General features: G+C 48.9%; 1 protein-coding gene and 1 long non-coding RNA gene across 2 annotated transcripts in view; one reads left to right on the top strand and one right to left on the bottom strand.

Moving 5' to 3' along the window:
• Nucleotides 1-20,506, bottom strand: part of FLT3LG (fms related receptor tyrosine kinase 3 ligand) — a 31,692-nt gene that overhangs the window by 759 nt on the left and 10,427 nt on the right. The window contains exons 2-8 of the mRNA XM_083580411.1: nt 11,665-11,760; nt 5,299-5,421; nt 4,416-4,469; nt 3,544-3,690; nt 2,737-2,890; nt 877-1,049; nt 114-174 (exon numbers count right to left, since the gene is read on the bottom strand). Coding sequence (XP_083436537.1) covers nt 142-174; nt 877-1,049; nt 2,737-2,890; nt 3,544-3,690; nt 4,416-4,469; nt 5,299-5,421; nt 11,665-11,700 — 720 coding nt within the window. The 5' untranslated portion in view covers nt 11,701-11,760 and the 3' untranslated portion in view covers nt 114-141. The remainder of the gene's footprint in view (nt 1-113; nt 175-876; nt 1,050-2,736; nt 2,891-3,543; nt 3,691-4,415; nt 4,470-5,298; nt 5,422-11,664; nt 11,761-20,506) is intronic.
• Nucleotides 3,711-20,506, top strand: part of LOC310746566 — a 49,401-nt gene continuing 32,605 nt past the window's right edge. Inside the window, exon 1 of the long non-coding RNA XR_014540749.1 lies at nt 3,711-4,357. This is a non-coding gene — a long non-coding RNA (uncharacterized lncRNA). The remainder of the gene's footprint in view (nt 4,358-20,506) is intronic.

Here is a 20,506-nt window from a genome sequence, read left to right as displayed (position 1 = left end):
TTTTATCGAACGCATGTTTTTGCAAAGCAATTTCCCCTAACAGAAATTATTTTCCGAGAGATTTATTTCTATGCGCCTTTTGCCACAGAAATACAAGAAAGTCTTACCCTTACCTTTATTCCCCAAAGGTGCTCTGAAGGCTCAAACGGGAGTTTCCTGAAACCTTGGGAGCCTCTGGGGGATGAAATATGGAGCTATGATTACATCTCAAATTGACTGGTGTGGGTGGAGGAGATAATAGTACTACTGGTGATGGTGGAGCCAATGTCACACATAGTGCTGAAAGGTGAGGGTTGGGCCCATGCGAGAGTGACAGGATTCTGTGGTTACCTATCCTGGGATGACTGATCAAAGGCAGGGATGCTGTGTGGGTCCGTCCCCCCCCCACTGTATACTGCAAGCACAAACATGCGACTCTAGCCTAGATAAAATTACATTATTAAAACAAATTATCTCTGTCTGAGAAGAGGTAAACTCTCAAAAGGGGCATGTGATTATTGTTAAGTCTGGGAAACACTGCATTTTTGTATTTTATTTTCACCAATATATGCATTTTTAGGGATGGTTTACCCCAGTGTATGGATTTTCGTACACATTTGCTGGGCCAGAGAATTGCAAAATTTGGGGAAGCGCAAATGTCAAAGGACAGCCATGTTTGGGTTCTCAGATTGCTTCAGAAACAACAAATCGAATAGGTTTGCCTTTAAAGACAAACTGAATCGGAACACCCCCAATCCTTACCTAGGACAGTATTTCCCAACCTCGTGCCCTTTAGAAACTTGGGACTGCAATTCCCACCAGATCCTTGTCAGCCATGGCTCAGTGAGTGCCCAGAACATAATACCCCAGAGCTTTTTGAAAAGCCTTCTTGCTTACCTGAAATAGGTTCCTTAATGGACGTGTCATGATGAGTAGAAAGCAGGAAATGGGAATGAGAAGCAGAAGTAGAAATGGTCCCCAGTGAGATCTCTGAAGTGGGGTTTGCTGAGACGAGAGGACTCTTTCTTGGGGCTGTGTAACGTTTCCGGTGACTGGAGTAGTAAAAGAGTCTGCAGTACAGAGAGAGACTGACCTATAGGGGCAGATTGAATGCCTTCCGGTAACAAGCGAGGGGCAGAGAGCGGATAATATTGAGAGGATACCCACAGAGTGTTGCTGAACCACTTTTTTATGACAACAGATGCAGAATATTGCATTGGTTTCACAAGAAGTGGATGGTGGCCTGACATCAAGTGATTGGCACCACAATATTTTGTTTTGTTTTTTAAGGGGAGAGGGAGAAAAACAGGGAGAAAGTCAGTGGGGAGAAGAAGGAGAAAGAGTGAGAGCATCTCTACACCACAATGGTCCACTGGTTTAATTGTCATGGACTCCCCCAATCATGGAAATTGTAGTTTATTGCAGGTGCTGAGAACGCTGTTCAGGGCCTCTAAATTCTCCCTCTGCCGAACTAAAACTCCCATGATTTACTGGGGGAGAGATAAAGAAGTATGGGTCCTCAAGTGTAGATATGCCTTGGGAAAGACAGAAAAGAAAGGGTGGGGGGAAGAGACAGGAGAAAGAGAGATCAAATTGCAAACCACTTAAGAGGTTTTGATACAAACCAGAGGTATATAAAGTTTGTTCAATAAATAAAGTGGGCCCTGTGGTAGAAACTAGGGTTTCATGCAGTCCTGGGGCTGCAACAGTTGGTGACACTGACAGCTGGGTGTGAGCTGTAAGTTGGGAAGTCCTGAGTTCAAATCAGACCACAGCCACATACTCACTCAGTGGGCTTAGGCAACTGACTTTTCTCTCTGCCTCAGTTCCCCCTTACTGCAAGCTGGGCATGATAATACCAATGTTGTAAACAGGGGCAGTTTTAGGTGTGAGGGGCTCCCTGGTAAAATGCCCTCTGCTAGGCCTCCGCCCTTGAGCTTGCTTTCCAACAGCTGAGAGTTGCCATTTTAAACTTCCCACAATGCCCCTGAAGTCATGTTGGTCTGGGGAATTCTGGGAAATTACAGTGGCAGCCGCAGGGAGGCCACCGAGGGCAGCTATTTAAATTTACCCAGAGTGGCGCAGTATGTCAAGGACCTATTGCGACCAGGTGGGCCTAGAAATTGGGGGGGGGGGGGGGCAGAAGTGTTGACGTTGGGCCTGGTTGTCATGGCTACTGGGATAATGTTTGTGAAGCATTCTGAAATCTCCAAAGCACTGTATGGATGCTAAGTATTATTTCTGGCGTAAACGAACCTCCAGGGCATCCATGCAACCACTTGGTTGGCAAAGCATTTGTACCCTCCTGCTAAGATAGCGAGGCGACTTTCGCTCGTTTTCTCTGCCTCCCCATATTGTTAACACTGGGGTGAAACCATCCTCTTTGATCAGCTCACCACATACAGTTTCATACACACCATGGCAACTTGTTCACCCAGTGGAAAACAGGAGCGGCTGGGCCAGTGGGGCAGGGCTGCGAAGCTACCTTCTTAATACTGTCATCACTGCCACTGACCGGGTTGGGGTGCAGGGAGGTGGTGGGGAGCTCAGGGCTGTGTGGGCACAGATTGGCTCTGCTCCAAGTTTGCCACCCCCCTGCCATGCCAGTGAACCACCTTGATAAGCAGCAGCGACGCCAGTTTTATGAGGGCAGCTCCATGCCACTGTCCCACTGTGTCAGCCCCCCATGGCAGAAATGTATCCCCTCTGTATCCCCACAGCCTTGCTCCCCCACACCCTGACCACCTGGAATGTTACCTGGTTGGCACTGAATAATGGTGCAATTATTGTAGTCGGCAGACTCTTTCAGTTGGATGAGTTTCTCCATCTTGTCCGCCAGGGTTCCGATGTGGTAAGGAACCGGATTCAAGAACTGAGTGATGTTTGTCCCCACAAAACGGACACAACTATCCTGTTAAGGCGCAAGAGAAAAAAGTCAAGCCCAGCAGCTTCGTCCTGATGTATAGTGAGCCCACAAGCCATGCCACCACACCTTAGGAACTGGGGCCAAATTACACGTGAAGTTGCGGCACTTAAACGGGGCTACTTCTGTTTTGAAGACAAAACAGCCGCAGGCCCCTACGCTGGATCAGGGCCCTGTGGCAGTTTCCTGCTGAAAATCACCCTCTTCCTCAGCTGTTCTTTACTCCCACTGGTGCTGCTGACTGCAGGCATTAACTCTGGAGCCAAATAGGTTTAAAAAGTTTGAATTAGGTAGGTTTTAAAGAAAATGCAAGCAAGACTGGATTTCTCCATCGACCTTAGGCGCCCATGGCTGCGTTTCAGCTTGTATTTTGCTTTGGAAGTTAGGTAAGTTCACCTTTCAATGTGAACTGAATTGAAATTCTTCTCCATTCCTACCTGGCATGAGCAGGGGCCTGGCTTAATCTGGAGGGAGGAGCACCTTGTGGTATTTCATTCTGATCCAAATTTTAACTTAATTATTTCTAAATATCCTTAACAAATACAAATAATTGCTAGCGTTTAGGACTGGTCAGGTTCAAAACAGCTATTAGATGAATAAATAAGAGGGGGGAATGACCTACCAAAGCACCCATGACCTACCTTAACGTTACATCCTTCAATAAAGGAGGCTATGTGATCTGTTATATTGAAGAACATTTGCTCCAAGAGTCTCCCGGATACACTGGCCAGATGCTTCAGCTTTTTGTTTATGAGATGAACTTCCCATATTTCCTGGCAGAATCCATCCTGGGGGAAATTATTGGGGGAGTGGGAATATAAGGAAGGAATGCATGATTAGGAAAAAGTCAGGGGTGTATTCTTTTTCGAAACCACTAAGAACATACAAAGCTGCCATAGGGCTCATCCAAACTTACCTTTTGACCCACGTTTTCCAGGCTCAGGTCCACACTTTAAAGCTTTGTGTCCAAGCACTCCTTTTTTTTTTGAACCAGATATTGCCCCGTGAAAACCTGCTCTTTGAAGCAGAAGCACAACAAACAGCAGTTCAGGTTCCGCCCCCCCCCATTGCTGTTTGCTCCAATTCAGCTATAAAGAGCAGGGGGGGGGGTTTCCCAAGGAAAGCTCCGGAGTGGGGTGGGTGGGAAAGGGCACCTGGATATGGAGTTTTAAAGCATGGACCATTTCCTGGAAAGCGCAGAGAAAAGGTGAGTGTAGATAAGCCTTTATAGTGAGTCAGACTTTTGGTCTATCTAACTCAGTATTGCCCACACAGGCTGGCAGCAGCACAATTGACATAAGAGGAATTGTCTTTCAAATCCTTCCACTCCTGGTGGAAATTCTGCTTTTTGTAACAGGAGAGGCAGCGCACATTTTCGTCTCCACGCAAAAATTCACTCCTGAATTAAAATAATTGCAACCGATCAGCCCTTTCAAGTAACATAACAACACCATGGTAGGTAACATATGTCTAGTTGTTTCCTTAGTTAACAGGTTGTTTTTTAAGACTTTACCGGTTTCAGGTTGGATGGCATATCTACTGGGTAATTGAGGAGCAGGTACTGCTTCTGAGGAGAGAAAGAGACAGGCCTGGGTTGAATGAGAGGAGAGGATGGATTAAAGAGCAAGAAAAGTCTATCCATGAAATGTTTCTAAATAGGCTTTAAAGGTCCCTCTAGGTCAGAGGTTGGCAATCTAAGGCCCATGGGCTGGTTCTGGCCCAGGAGCTTCCTCGAACCGGCCCATGGGCGTTCTGTGGATCGACGTGGGGCTTCCATGCTTTTTCTCATGGTGCCATTATTTTTCTCGCTGCGGGGATCAACTTCCGTCCCAGAAAAGGACCGGAAATAGCGTGTGCGCATGCGCATGGGTGCTTCTCATCTGGAGGAGCGCCTGTACGCGTGTGTACATGCTATTTCCGGCGCACTTCCAGGACAGAGAAGCGCCCATGTGCATGTGCACACGCTATTTCCGGCGCTCTTCCGACCCAGAAGAGCACCAGAAATAGCTCGAGCGCATGTACAGGCGTGCAAGCTCTGGCCCATCGAGAGGTCTGCTGGGGAGTGGACTGGACCGGCCTCAAAAAACGTTGCCGACCCCTGATCTACATTTATCTAGATGATCCTTCATCACCCTGGCACAATTCTCCATGTTTTGGACCACAACTCCCATGAGCGCTGCAGTGTTGCATTTCTACCTGCAGGGCCAATTTCAGGTGGTAGCATGGGATGATTGGCTCAGCCCCTTGGCAATTAAACTCTATGATCCCTACAACACCTTATCACATCCCCAATGCTGTTCAACATCTATTTGAGGGAGGTTCATGGTGAGTTTTGGCACCTATTTTTCTAGAAAAATAGCACTGCCCTGATATAGTCTGCTCGAGGGCACACTCACCAGTTCTTTAATTTTAGATAAAAAAAGCTGAGTGTTGTTCGTTGACTCAAATGGAACATGTTGAAAGACGCAATTCTTGCTTGACTCACATTGGGTGAGAAACAGCAGCAGCAGAACAAAGACCTAGAAGGACAGGAAAAAATTCTTTGGATTATATATTAAGTGAAAGCTCAAAAGAACTCTCAAGCATTTCTCAGCTAGCATGCAATGCAGACCCAAACTTCCATCTTCAAATATCTGAAGACCTGTCACATACATGACAGAGCAAATCTGTTACTTGCCTGATCCTCTTTTAAAGCCATCCATATCTTACCCTCCTTCCTTTACAGTAGAATGGGGATGTGGCATTGGACTTTCCCAAGAGACAATGGAGTGTGACTCCAGGGGTGAAGTCAAACTACCGTAGAATCATAGCACTTGCTGTGGCTGCAGAGACCACCGAAGTGACTATTTCAGCGTGCAAACCTAGGCAATGGAGTTCTTGAGCTGCCCAGATGACAAGACCCCCCTCTCAGCCTCACTGACGCGGCCCAAAGGAAAGCAGAGCAATATGTTTGGCATCAGTTTGGCTACAGGAGTTGTTGGAAGATGTACAAGACACCATTCAACCACTCTGAATTTGTGTAGGGCTTACTCCATAGCTTTTTCTTCTCCCGAAGACGTCTTGCAAGGCCAGGGGTATGGAGGGTTTACTCCCAAAACCTTTCTCACGAATGAGTGCAGCCACAAGGCAGCAGAGGTTGAGAATCAGAGTTTTCCTTCTCCCAGGTGAGCTACCTTCCCAGGTTGACAAGCCCCATCTGCTCCTCATTTCCCTCTGCAGCATGTCATACTGCAACATTTCTTGCGGGTCCCAGTCGTTTGTTGCTAATAGGTAAACTCTACAGCTCAGCGGGCTGACAGTTGGAGAAGCGAAGACTGAAAAGGTGGCGGCGAGGAGAATGGAATAGCCTGGAAGAGGCTGTGAAATATACTCAGAGTCGCAAAGTGATTTCATGCTCTTTATTCAGCTCATAGTGGTGAGGAGGAATGAATGAAAGTCCCCTCAAGGTATCTGCTTTATATACATTATTTACACAATGGGCTGCACATGATTGGCTAATTCCGGAATTCTACTGTAAGCCAATCAGGTTGTGGATTCACTTCTATCTGGAGCATGATTGGGTGGTTCCTGCCAACCAATCATATTGCTGCATTGTTCTAGGACCAATCTGACTGCTGCATTCTGAATCCTATTGTTCTAGGACCAATCAGACTGCTGCAGTTTGGATCCTATTCAACTCAGTACATAACACCCCTCCCCTCTAAGTTCCAGTCCTGCCCGGGAGGTCGCATTCATAGTCCTCGAGGTACGCCGGTGGCCTACGTGTGCGTTGCGGCCTGGGGTGTTCCCTGGTCCGGGGTTCAGGTTCTGGCTCATGTTCCAAGGATGCTGGCTGTGATGGGCCTGTCTGGTCAGGTGCAACCGGCTCGCTCAGTCGTGGTTCTGGTTCCGGTGTCCTTTTGGCTTCGCGGGTCCTCTCTGTATTTACTGATTCTGCCTCTCCTGCTGGCCCCTCCTGCTCTATGGGCCTCACTGCCCCTCTGTTCCCTTGGGACTCCTCTGACCTTTCCTCCTCCTGGTTTTCTCCCGGGAATCGTCGCCGTATCTGGTCGCAGTGGCGGCGCCAGCATTGCCCCCCATCCGTTAGCACCTCGTACGACACGGGACCAGTGACCCTGGTGACTGTGGCGGGTACCCATGCTGGGCCTGCCCCAAAATTCTTTGCGTACACTGGGTCCTGGGCCTCGAAGGTCCGGGGGTTCCTGCCTTCCCCCACCACTACCTCATCCTGAGCTCTATCGGGGTGAAGGCGGTCCAATCTGATTGCAAGGCGCCGACCCATTAGTAGTTCAGCGGGGCTCCGGCCAGTCGTTGAGCTGGGGGTGCTGTGTTGTGCTAGGAGGAATGTGGCAAGGCGGTACTCCCAATCCCCTTGCGTCATGCGGCGAAGGGTGTCCTTGGTGGTCCGCACCATGCGTTCTGCTTGGCCATTGGTGGCAGGGTGGAATGGCGCCGAACGGATGTGGCGGATGGCGTTCTGCGCTGTGAAGGTTTGGAATTCTCCTGACGTAAATGCAGTCCCGTTGTCTGAGACGAGAGTGTCAGGGAGCCCGTGGGTTGCAAACAGCCTGCGTAGTACCCGGATGGCTGCGGACGTAGAAGTGGACGGTACCAGTGCGACTTCCAGCCATTTGGTGTAGGAGTCCACCACTATGAAGAATGTTTTCCCCTGAAAGGGGCCAGCGAAGTCCACATGCAGGCGTGACCATGGTGCTCGGGCGGACTCCCAGGACTGGACTGGGGCCCTTGGGGGATCTGGGCGGGATTCTTGGCAGGCCTGGCAGTGTTTGACCCAGGCCTCTATCTCTCCGTCGACCCCCGGCCACCACACATAACTCCTGGCAAGGGCCTTCATTCTTACTACCCCTGGGTGTGTCTCGTGTAGGGCTGTGAGGACCCTTTTGCGGAGGGGCTGGGGAACAACGACCCTGCTTCCCCATAACAGGCACCCCTTGTGGGCCGACAGTTCATGTTTGCGGGTTGTGTAGCCGGCGAATTCTGGCCCGGGGCTGCTGCTGGGCCATCCCCTCCACACCCAGTCCAGGACGCGGGAGATGACCCTATCTTTCTTGGAATGGTGTGCAACTTCTTGTGCCTGAATGGGGCGGTCGGGAAGCAGCTCCAGGCTCATAACCTCTTGTGCAGGTGCTGGGTCGGGGCCTGTTTCCGGTAGTGGTAGCCTGCTGAGGGCGTCCGCATGGCCCATCGCCTTCCCAGGGCGGTGAATCAGTGCATACTGGTAGCTGGCAAGGAAAATTGACCACCTGAGGACACGAGGAGACAGCACTTGGGGGGTCTGCTTTTCGGAGGCAAACAAGCCAAGCAAGGGCTTGTGGTCAGTCACCACGGTGAAGGGCCGCCCGTACAAGAAATCATGGAATTTTTTTACTCCCTTCACGATTGCCAGACCCTCCTTGTCGATTTGCGAGTAGTTCCGCTCGGTTGCGTTGAGTGTCTGGGAAAAGTATGCCACCGGTACCTCTCTTCCATCCGGGAGTTGGTGTCCCAGGACAGCGCCAATGCCATAGGGTGAGGCGTCGCATGCTAGCACCACCGGCAGCCTCTCGTCGAAGTGTGCCAAGACCGAGTTTGAGACAAGCAAGTCCTTGACTGCCTGGAATGCGGCCTCCTGGCGCTGGCCCCACACCCAAGGGGCCCGCTTGTCCAGGAGTCTGTGTAGGGGCTCCGCTACCGCCGCCTTGTGGGGAAGGAAGGAATGGTAAAAGTTCAATAGTCCCAAGAAGGCCTGAAGTTCAGTCTTGTTCTTGGGCGCTGGGGCATCACAAATGGCCCGTACCTTGTCCCCAGTCAGGTGGACCCCTTCTGCGTCCACCATAAATCCCAGAAAGTCCACCTGAGGCACTCCTAGTAGACATTTTTCCCGCTTCACCTTGAGACCCGCCGTCTGGAAACGGTGCAGAACGGTGCGGAGGCGGTCCTCAAACTCCTCTGGTGTGGGCCCGGCAATCAACACATCATCGAAGAAGGGGGTGACGCCAGGAATCCCTTTAAGGAGAGAGTCCATTAGATTCTGGAATATGCCTGGTGCCACGCTGACACCGAATTGCAGCCGCTTTACCCTGAACGCTCCTCTGTGCGTCACAATCGTCTGTGCCTCTGCTGTGGCCTCATCTACTGGCAGTTGTTGATATGCTTGGGCCAAGTCCAGCTTGCCAAAAATTTTCGACCCAGCCAGGGTGGCAAGGACATGGCTGACCACTGGCACTGGGTATGCATGGGCCGTGAGGGCCTTGTTTATGGTACATTTGTAGTCTGCGCAGATGCGGACCGAACCATTCGGCTTGACGGGTGTGACGATTGGGGTTTCCCAGGGGGCATTAGGCACCGGCTCCAGCACGCCTTGCTCCACGAGTCGGTCCAATTCCTCGTCTATACGGGGTTTCAGGGCGAACGGGACCCGGCGGGCCTTGAGCCTGACTGGTCGTACTGCGGGGTCAAGCTGTAGAGCAATGGGGGGGCCCGTATACTGTCCCAATTTCCCATCAAAAACCCCCGGAAATTCCTTGCATATGGCGTCCACGTCCACTTGTAAGCTCGTGTGGTTCACCCCGGTGACGGCTAGCCCCAGTGGTCCAAACCATGCCAATCCCAGTAAGCTAATGTAGGGGCCCTTGACCACAAGCAAGTCCAGTTGCTGCGTCCGCCCTTGGTATTGCACCCTGAAGGTCCCCACCCCCATTGTGGGGACCTTACGTTTCTGGAAGTCCCGGAGGGTGAATGGGGCCGGCCTGAGTTTGGGACCCCCAGTAGGACACAGTTTCCTTAAGGTCCTTGCCGAGATTATGGATAGAGTTGAACCCGTGTCAAGCTCCATGCGGCATGGGGCCCCCTCTATCTGTACCTCTACATAAATTTTCTCTACGTTGGGGTGGGGCAACTGGTATACCTGGAAGTCCGTGAGCTCCGTCGAGTTGCCTTGGTGTGTTGGGCCCCGGGACCTGGGGCTCTTGGATTGGTCATCTGATGCCTGGCGTCGGGTGGGCCGAGCTCGACACACCCGGGCGATGTGTCCCAATTTTCTGCACTGCCTGCACTCTGCGTTGCGGAAACGGCAGGTCCTCCTCTCGTGACTGTCTCCACAGCTTGCGCAGTTCCCTGCTTCTCGTCGAGGCCGCTGTGGTATGTGGGCTGCTTGAGTGCGCTGCTGTACTCGGTGCACCTCCTCCCTGTTGGATCCTGAGTCGTCGGTGAGGTCTTCGTGGTGGACCCTCGGTTGGGACGGCTGGCTCGGCCGTGCCTCTTGCGTCGACCTCTCGGCAGCTTCCGTTGCCAGGGCCTCCTCCAGAGCGACCTGGAACGTTAGGTCCTTCTTAGCGTAGAGGCGTCGTTGCAGCTTCTCATCCTTCAGGCCACCGACGAGGCGGTCACGAAGCATGTTCTCCAGCTCTGAGAAGTTGCAGAACCGGGCAGCTTGGCGGAGAGAGGTCACAAACCCAGTTATGGTTTCCCCAGGGGCTTGCCGCTTTGCATAGAAGGCATTTCGACGAGCCACCACAGAGGGCTGTGGCGAAAAGTGCCCCTTCAGCTGTTCCATTATTGTTTTGTATGGAACAGTAGCGACGTCTTCGGGTGCAAGGAGAGCCCGGGCGATTTCAAACGTCTCCTCTCCGCAGACGCTGAAGAATATCGCCCTCTTCTTGGCGTCTTCTTCATCGGTGACCCCTTTGGCTTCTAGGAGGAAGGTGAAACGGGAGGCATACGCTTCCCAGTCTCCAGATGCTGGGTTGAACGGCGAGAAGCTGCTGTCGGTTGCCATTCTGAGTTCCTTGTGTCCCGGAGCTGAAGCCTGGATACACGGTGCGAGGCAGCGGTGCGGCAGGTGGCGGTGCTGCGGTGCTGTGTGTGGCAGTCAGCTCAGCGGGATCCCACCTTCGTCGCCAGTGAAATATACTCAGAGTCGCAAAGTGATTTCATGCTCTTTATTCAGCTCATAGTGGTGAGGAGGAATGAATGAAAGTCCCCTCAAGGTATCTGCTTTATATACATTATTTACACAATGGGCTGCACATGATTGGCTAATTCCGGAATTCTACTGTAAGCCAATCAGGTTGTGGATTCACTTCTATCTGGAGCATGATTGGGTGGTTCCTGCCAACCAATCATATTGCTGCATTGTTCTAGGACCAATCTGACTGCTGCATTCTGAATCCTATTGTTCTAGGACCAATCAGACTGCTGCAGTTTGGATCCTATTCAACTCAGTACATAACAGGCTGATTGCAGAAACATTCCCCCCCGTCTGCAATCACGAGGACAAAAAAAACTTTTTAAAAAGGGAAATCTGTGTTGCTCAAAAAGGCAGTGAATGATAGAAAGGAAATTGCTTTCTGAGTAATTTGCTTTCTGTCATTCACTGCCTTTTTGAGCAACACAGATTTTGAGTGCTGGAAAGCATGCATTGAACTAAGGCCACCTGGTTCTGGGGAGATAATGGTGATGCTGTAAGGAGAGGTCCAAAGAACCTCCCTCTCCCTCTTCCTCTCCGGCCACCATTCCTGGACTAGTATACAGTGGCGTAGCGTGGGGGGTGCAGGGGGTGCCGGCCGCACCGGGCGCAACATCTGGGGGTTAGGGTTAGGGGGCGCAAATCCACGGGTTAGGAGGCGCAAATCCACGGGTTAGGGGGCGCAATTTACTTGCCTTGCCCCGGGTGCTGACAACCCACGCTACGCCACTGCTAGTATATCAGGAGAAGCTGAGGCCTCTTCCTTGATCCTGCCAATTGTTTTTTGGAAACTTACCACAAAAGACTCTGGGGTTGCATGGCGCCAAATCATCTCCACATGGTCTGGTGGATGACCAACATGCTGAGGATTCCCCTCTAGAAAGGGGGGGAGCTGTGGGGATAAAAGAAAGGATGGTTAGGGGTTAAGAGGCCAAGGAAACACGGACTTGGGATGTAGCAAAACCAGCACTTACCAACGTGGGGCCTTCCAGATGCTTTGCACTACAACTTATGCAAAATAATAAAAAATACCTAACATCAGGGCTTCTTTTGAGCTGGAACTCTCTGGAACTCGCCATTACAAGGGAACAAGGGAGGCACTCAGGGTGAGTTTCAGCACCTCTTTTTCTAGAAAAATAGCACTGGTTCACATGAAACACTGTTTATTCATTTATTCATTGCATTTATCTTCCAAGGATCTCAAGGTGGTGAACATGGGTCTCCTCCCCCCCATTTCATCCTCACAACAACCCTGTGAGGTAGGCTAGGCTATGAGATGGTGACTGGCCCAAGGTCACCCAGCTGAGTGGGGATTCGAACTCTGCTCTCCAGGGTCCTAGTCCAACGCTCTAACCATTACGCCACATTACGCATAATGATTCTTCAGTCATCCACCATTTGTCCTGTAGTGGGGGATTTCAGCATCCACGCAGGGGCCAACTTGTTGGAGCAGCCTGGGACATCAGAGCCTCCATCACATCCATGGGGCTGTTTCTGTTGCAGTTCCTGTGTGTGTATTCCACAGGTTACGGAGTCAGCTGCGTGGCTGTATCTGTGTGAGAGAAAGGCCGGCTGAAGGACCTGCCTGCGGGCAGTGGAACTCGCTGGTGAAGGAGGAACTCGCTGGTGAAGGAGGAACTCGCTGGTGAAGGAGGTACTCACTGGTGAAGGACACCTCTTCAGGACCAGGTGCCAGGAGCTACTGAGCGTGAGTAGGCTAAGCCCTGGGGGAGAAGATGGCGGAAGTCCAGGAGTCCTACACCGTCCCATTTGAGGCTCAATCGGCACAACTGGGAGGAATGGTCCCGAAGCACGTTGCTCTGGTCACAGTTTTATTGTTTTACAGCAGCAATTACAATCAGCAGCCAAATTAATCGGCTGCTGATTAATTGCTGTTGTAAAATAAACGCTTCTTAGATTAGGAAATAAGCTGCGTACAGAGACTTTTCTGCATGCTTGAGTAATCTCTGTTGTTGTGGGTGAACATATCAGACGACACAGCGATTCTTCAAACAGCTCTTGTTTATTCACAGGCCAGAACAGAACTGAACTGAAGGGTTCAGCCAGCCTGCTTATATAGAGCTCCAGTACAACGCAACTGTAACCACACAGAACACAGACCGCTGTGCACAATCTCTGCTAAACGCTGGGACAACACTGAGTCGCAGTGGAAGCGTACCAGACGTTGAATTCCACAGTCTCAGCACAGCACCAGCCTGATGGATGTGGCAGGTCACAATCCCAAGACGGTCTTTTCAACAGCAGGGCTAGTTGGTGCGCTGACAGGTTTTTCTAACTCCCATTGTTGTGGATGGACCATTTCTTGGTGAGGTTTGGTTAGTCGGCAGCCCCTGGGAATTATGAGACCCGGCCTGTTAGGTTGGCCTGCCCCCAGAGACTTATGGAATCCACTGGATTCCCGAATGCTTTGGGGAATTTTCTGACTGGCATGGCGGGCGCTCCTGTTGACGTAAAGCAGGCGAGACCATTATCAGAGTGCTGCCTCCATGGATGGAGACAGTATGCTTCTGAATGCCAGTTGCTGGGAACCACAAGGTAGTCATGTTTTGCCTGAGGGTTTCCCACAGGAATCTGGCTGGCCATTGTGAGAACAGGATGCATTTATAAAGCTGAATCAATTTTGCAAATTTGCACAGAGAAATTGCAAACTGGGAAACTGCTGTCCTTCAAAATTCACACCTTGCCATGCAGTTGTCCAACCAAACAATGCTTGCGAAAACACGTATATTAAGTGTGTATAACAATGAAGAAGTTTGTGGAAAATAACATATAAAAGGTTATTAGGGGAAATAATTGCTTGCAAAAATTGCTGCAAAATGTGGAAAACTGAATTTAAGCTTGGAAAAAATGTGAACTTGGGGACTGAAATTGGCAGAGCCTTCCATCCGTGCTTCCAATGGAAAGAACAAAGGAGTAGCAGGTTTAATATTTAATCTGAATCATAGCATTCTCCTACTTATTCTCCTAAATAAACCACAATTGGGAACCAAGCCTGGTGTCTGCGGTTTGTTTCTTGATTGTGGTTGGTTTAACAGCTTGTGCACACCTTAATTTCCGGAACCACAGTTAATTGGTCACATTAGGTCCAAGCCCTGCCAGTGTAACATCCTGTCCAACATGCGTCTTCCAGGACTAAAATAGGGACTTACCAGCCAGGTAAGAAATTCTATATACTAGTAAGCAAACTGGAGCTTGTTTTCTCCTGCTCTGGAGGGTTGGACTCGAAGCAACGGCTTCAAGTCACAAGAAAGGAGATTCTGACTAAACATTCAGAAAAACCTTTCTGACAGTAAGAGCTGTTTGACAGTGGAAGAGGCAGCATTTGAAGCTCCCATTGTTCTAGGCGCGTTTTGCGACAGGGAATTCCATTAGCGCGAGCAGTTTCTGAGCTCTGGGCGCAGTACTGAGCCTAAAATTTCAGATTAAAACTGCCACGGCTAGAAGAAAAGGACCTTTTCCTGTCTCCCCACTTCCAGCCACTCTCTGAAGACTGAAGAAGGGACCCTCATAAGAATATTAGGGAGGCAGGCAAGAGAAATATGGCTCTGTTTTTTGCAGTCTTCAGATGAGGACTAGACCATGTGAAAAATGAACATAAGATTTGAGTTGCAGTTCATTCGTTTTCACCTTTGCATTCTTGCTATACATAAAAAAGCACATAGACACTCCATAGCCGAGGTTTAAGGTGTCATTTAGCTCCTAGCTTTCATATCTCACTGGGAACAGGCTCCTGCAAGAGGTGGTGGACTCTCCTTCCTTGGAGGTGTTTAAGCAGAGGTTGGATGGTCATCTGCCACGGTTGCTGTAGCTGAGATTCCTACATTGCAGCAGGTTGGACGAGATGACCCTTGAATCCCTTCCAACTCTAAGATCCCATGATTCCCTAGCTTAGTCCCAGAGGTAAAGCTGGGCAAACCCCAAACCCATTTAGGTTGCATACACACCATACATTTAAGGTACATTCAAATCACATTCTTTCCCTCAAAGAATTCTGGGCATTGTGGTTTACTGCTATGATACCCAGCACCTGTAATAAACTACATGTTACGAAAAAAGAGCAATGCTGCTGAGTGCTCCAGATGGCTGGAAAGCCAAACAGGATGTTGATGTTTTGGGACTGTACCGTGGGAACAAGGAACAGTCTATTATGTGCTCTGAGCACCGGATGTTAGCTCAGAGTGGCACATGACCCTGTACTGGAAGTACATGGGTGGAGTTATTCCATCTCTGCTGTGGCTGCTGAGGAGTGCAGACACGTTTTCTGTACTGCTGGAAAGACAGAAATAAAGGCATGTAAAGACATTTCTGTCTGTCTCTCTCCCCTCCCTGGGGATGGCAGGGAGTGAGGGAGGAGGGATGGTTGTGTTCTTCTCACGTTCGTGAGGAGGATCGGCCGATAGAGACCTCGCCTTGTCTTGCCGGGAGCCGCTGACGGGGAGGTCAACAGGGAATCAAAGCCGGGCACCTGGAGAGTGCCAAATTCCTCTGACATGGCTTTGAAGATTATCAACATATGGTAGCAAGAGCTGCTGGTTATCTGATCCATGGGAATCAGCATGAGAGGTGAGAGGTTGATGGATCGTGTGCCATCCTCTGCACCAAGGAAAGAAGATAACGTCTGCATTGCAGCCAGAAGCTGAACAGACGGCTGGACACCAAGAGGGGGTGTTTTCCAAGCATCGGAGCCCCAAAAAGGTATGCTGAATATCGGGCTAAAAGTGTGAATGCAGATTGATTTATTCTCTGGTTCACAGAAGAGCTGCGTTTGGAAAAACAGCTCTGAGAGCCTAGGCTTGCATACCAGGCATACTTGCGGTGAGATAAGAAAGGAAGAGGTATGCACAGTTGCTAGGCAACGACCGTCAGTCGGCTTGGAAAGCTACTGACACATGGGGCTGGCTGCAAAAGTTGTTTTGTCTTCACAGCTTTGCAAGGACAGTGAGACAGCTTGAAGATTGCCTGCCTGAGAGAGGCAGAAAAACAGCTCAAAAGAGCTTTTGGATTTTACTAGCTCGAGGGTGAAGAGCTGAGACTTGGATTCAAAATGGATGCCAAGGACAGGGGGAGGGAAGAACGGAGTTCTAATTCCCCCACTGATGTTGCTACTGGAGAGAATGCTGTAGCTTTGAACGTTGTCCGAGTTTACAATTGTGGACAGGCTGGGCATCGTCAGCGGAGCTGCAAGAAGCCACGCCAGCCAACAGGAGCGAAGGGCCGCTCAGCAAAGCCTGAGGCAGCAGGCAAAGGTCATACCAAGTCTTCGGTGAATCCTGCAAAGGCCCTGATGGCGAAAGGAACCACGCCAGATGTTGGACACTCGTTTGTGATCGATACGGGCTGTAATTTTCATATGTCCCCGCACAGAGGGCTCTTTTCAACGTTTAAGAAGCAAAGCTTCGCTGTGGAACAAGCCAACGGTCAGAAGCTGAAAGCGACCGGGATTGGAACTGTGTATCTTAAGAGTCTGAACCTGACTATACACAATGTTTACTTGGTTCCTGAATTGAAGTTCAATCTGCTGAGTGTTTCGCAGATTGCAAAGAAAGGACTGAAACTGTCCTATGATGCTGAGAGCTGCAAGATCTTCAAAGATGGAGAGTTGTATCTTTCTGCCAGAGAGAAACATGGATTGTATTTGTTGGACTTTGAGCAAAGTGATTACATGGAATGTAATTCTGAGTCTAACTTGATTTCTCTTGCAGGTGTGACCAAAACGAGCACCAAGAAGGTGGCCAGGGTCAACAGAGCGTTTCAGCGGGTGTATGCTGATGTGATTGGTCCTCTAGAACCATCTAGAGGCAATGCAAGATTTTATCTTGTGTGTGTGGATCATTTCTCTAACTTTGTCTGGGTTTATGTGTTAAAAAGGCCACAGGAAGCCTTGGAAAGGTTTCAAGAGTTTTGTGACAAGGTCAAAAAGATGCATGATGCTAACATTGATTGTTTTTTGACAGATGAGAAGCAGATTTTTCTTTTACAGGATTTCCAGAGGTTCCTGCAGAAGAAAGGGATAAGACACAAGGTTGCTGTTTCAGCGGAAGCGTGGAACAGGGGTGTCTGTGTACGGGTGAACAAAGAATTGCAAAAGGGGATGAATGCGCAATTGCTTAGTTCACATCTGCCACATGAGTTCTGGGCGGAGTCACTCATGTCGTATTGTCATGTGTGGGTGAGAAAGGTTTCGAAAGAGTTGGGAAGTTCTCCTTTTGAGAAACTGTTCCAGAGAAAACCTTCTGTTGCCCATTTCAAGGTTTTTGGGTCTCATGTGAGGACAGAAGCTCCAGGTGGAGTAAAGAATGCCAGAGGCATTTTTGTGGGGTATGAAAAGGGTCTCTACAGAGTAATTTTGTCTGAATCTGGTCAGGTGATTCTCACAGAATTTCTAGAGAGTGCTCCTGAAAAGGAGAGAGTGATAGAACATACATTTCCCACAGAGGACGATTCAGATGATGATGATGATTTTACAGATTACAGTGGTACTGAGAGCGACAGTGATAGCTCAGAGAGCTCAGTTGTCACAGTCATTGAGAGGAAATCTCACACAATGGATAGACCTTCACAGATGAAGGATGAACCACTGTTTACTGTTGGAACTGGTTCTCCTAAGAGTCCTGAGACTGAACCAGTGAGCAGAGAGGATCAGCACCTCTTGCGCAGGTCTGAGAGAGTCACAAAGGGTGAACCACCCAAAAGGTACTCAGAAGAGTTTGCTAACTTAGCTGTTGCATGTGTTGCTGTTGTAAACAACCGAGGACAGGTTGGAGCTGTGTCTAAGTCAGAGACAAAGACACAACAGAGAGTTGCTAGCCAAGGTAATGCAGATGCACTCATTCCTTGGAAGCCAGACAACCAGAGAGGTACACTGGGGAAACCAGTGGCGGGTAGTTCCAAGGGTGGAACTGAAACAACAGGGGAGTGTTATGTGTATAACAACTGTTTGTTTTCTTCTCTGGATCACGCTTTGCTTGCCGCAACACGCATTGATTCTTTTGGGGGAGGTTGTTACGAAAAAGGAGCAATGCTGCTGAGTGCTCCAGATGGCTGGAAAGCCAAACAGGATGTTGATGTTTTGGGACTGTACCGTGGGAACAAGGAACAGTCTATTATGTGCTCTGAGCACCGGATGTTAGCTCAGAGTGGCACATGACCCTGTACTGGAAGTACATGGGTGGAGTTATTCCATCTCTGCTGTGGCTGCTGAGGAGTGCAGACACGTTTTCTGTACTGCTGGAAAGACAGAAATAAAGGCATGTAAAGACATTTCTGTCTGTCTCTCTCCCCTCCCTGGGGATGGCAGGGAGTGAGGGAGGAGGGATGGTTGTGTTCTTCTCACGTTCGTGAGGAGGATCGGCCGATAGAGACCTCGCCTTGTCTTGCCGGGAGCCGCTGACGGGGAGGTCAACAGGGAATCAAAGCCGGGCACCTGGAGAGTGCCAAATTCCTCTGACATGGCTTTGAAGATTATCAACACTACAGTTCCCATGATTCTTATTTTTGGGGGGGATGCTTTAAATGTATGGTATGTACACTGCCATGGTGACTAGCTGACGTGCCATGTTATAGGATGGTGTAAAGAGTCTCTGAAGAACCTCAGGGTGTGTCACAGACCCAAAGGCTCTTTTTCTGTGGTTCACCACTATAAGCCGTCATAAATGCACAATATGGGGGAAGTAGAAAGAGAGATGTTCCCCTCCCTCTCCCATATGATTATTTTATTATTATGCTGTCTGCTATTATGCTTTTTATTACTGATGCGCCGTAAAATGTGTTCTTAATGTTGCAAACCGCCCTGCGATCTTTTGATAAAGGGCAGTATATAAATTGAATATAATAATAATAATGATAATAATAATGATAATAATAATAATAATAATAATAATAATAATAATAATAAAGATGCTAGAATGTGGATGTTGTGGTCTGTGAGTAACAAGTGGCCCTCAGCCTAAAGATACACTGCTTTACCCTGGCTTTTGACAACTGAGATGAATATTTTTAAGGCCCACCTTACTTCTGTAATTGTAAATCGTTTTAAACTGTTTTTCTTTATTTAACTTTTTTTTTTAAAAAAATGTAACCCTCTCTGGGACTTTTGAATTAAGGGCAGGTTGTTGTTGTTGTTATTGTTAAATAAGCTGCCTACTTTATTTGCACCATTTGTTTTAATAAGACTTCACTTTCTTCCACTCTGAGTTTTTTTTGTATGTGTAGCACACGCATGTTATCCTCATCATAGACCGAGTAAAAGAGATAAAGAAGATCAACACCCAAACAGAATCACAGGTGTCTTTGGAAGTAAAACAGAGACAGGGCTCCTGGATTGCATTGTAAATTTGGAACAGGGACTTATCAGCGGGTTAGAAGACTAGAGCGTAGGGTTTTCTAGATTGTCCCACTAGCAAGCGATGAGAAGACTCATACAGCAAACAGAGGAGCATACAATTAATTCATTTATTATAGTCCAGATGTTAATCATGTGCTTTTGCTAACCTTTTGGTAACCTAGATTCCAGTTGAGGAAGCATAGCAGAGGCAGCTGTAATCATCAGCAGATTTGAAATATTGTTGTTATTGTTATTATTATTATTATTATTAGGCCCACAGAAAGAGATATGGGGAGGCACATAGAACAATACATTACAATGCTATACAATCCTGCATTGTTTCAGACCCCACCCACTTGGGGCTCTGACTCCACCCACCGCTGGCTCTAACTCCACCCACCATTTTCCACAGCCCCTGGTTGACTTTCCTATGGCCTTTAATGGAAAAATAAACGAAGCTTCCTCACCCCTTCCTTAGGAAAGAACTTTTCTGTACGCTGCCATCTGTTCCTTTTTAAACAGAAGATGCCAGAAGTGAACTTGAGACTTTCTGCATACAAAGCTTTTATCAGTGATCTCTGGCCTTTCTTGGAAAGCCGTAATAGCACTTTGCCAGTACACAATGGCAGGATTTTAAGCTGTTTACCTTGCCACAAATTAGGTGTGTGTGTGTGTGGGGAGATGACTGGAATACAATGGGCGGGAAATGACATCATGTGAATTCCCCATAAAAAAATTGAGTGAACCAAGGGTGGCAACTCCAAAACCCAATTAAGAAGGATACCAAAAAGCCACAAATGATTCGGGGTGCAGGGCAGGAATAGAGGGTGAAAGCTAAATAAGGATTTGGAACGGAGAAGAGTGCCTTTCAGTTAAGTCATGCCTGTGCAGGGGGAATGGGTGTCTACCTGACAGGGTCACCAGAGGCAAAAAAGAAAAGGGACAAGGTACAGCTACTGAAATTCCTTCTTTAACACAACTATTAATGATACAGGAGCACTGCCTGATCTCTTCCTTATCTGGCCACCTGGTAAACCTCTCTCCAAACTCGGCCAAACAGAATAACAGATGAAATTTAGTGTGCAGGTTGCTGCCAAATGTTGGCACAATGGGACGAGATTCCATGTGCATTCTGCGACTATCCGGGAAAGAGGCGTAAGACTGAAGAGACCTGCTGGGTCAAACCAAAGGCTCATCCATCCCAGACTATTGTTGCTCACAGCAAAGACCCAAGTGCCTCCAAGGCTGCTTCTGCACTAGGGGTTGGGAGTCAATGCTAGTCCTACTGAGATTA

This window comes from Podarcis filfolensis (genome assembly GCF_964270895.1).
Source record: "Podarcis filfolensis genome assembly, chromosome: 13".
Lineage (NCBI taxonomy): Eukaryota > Metazoa > Chordata > Lepidosauria > Squamata > Lacertidae > Podarcis > Podarcis filfolensis.
Note: the sequence above shows the minus strand (reverse complement) of the source record. Positions and strands in the feature narration are given on the sequence as shown.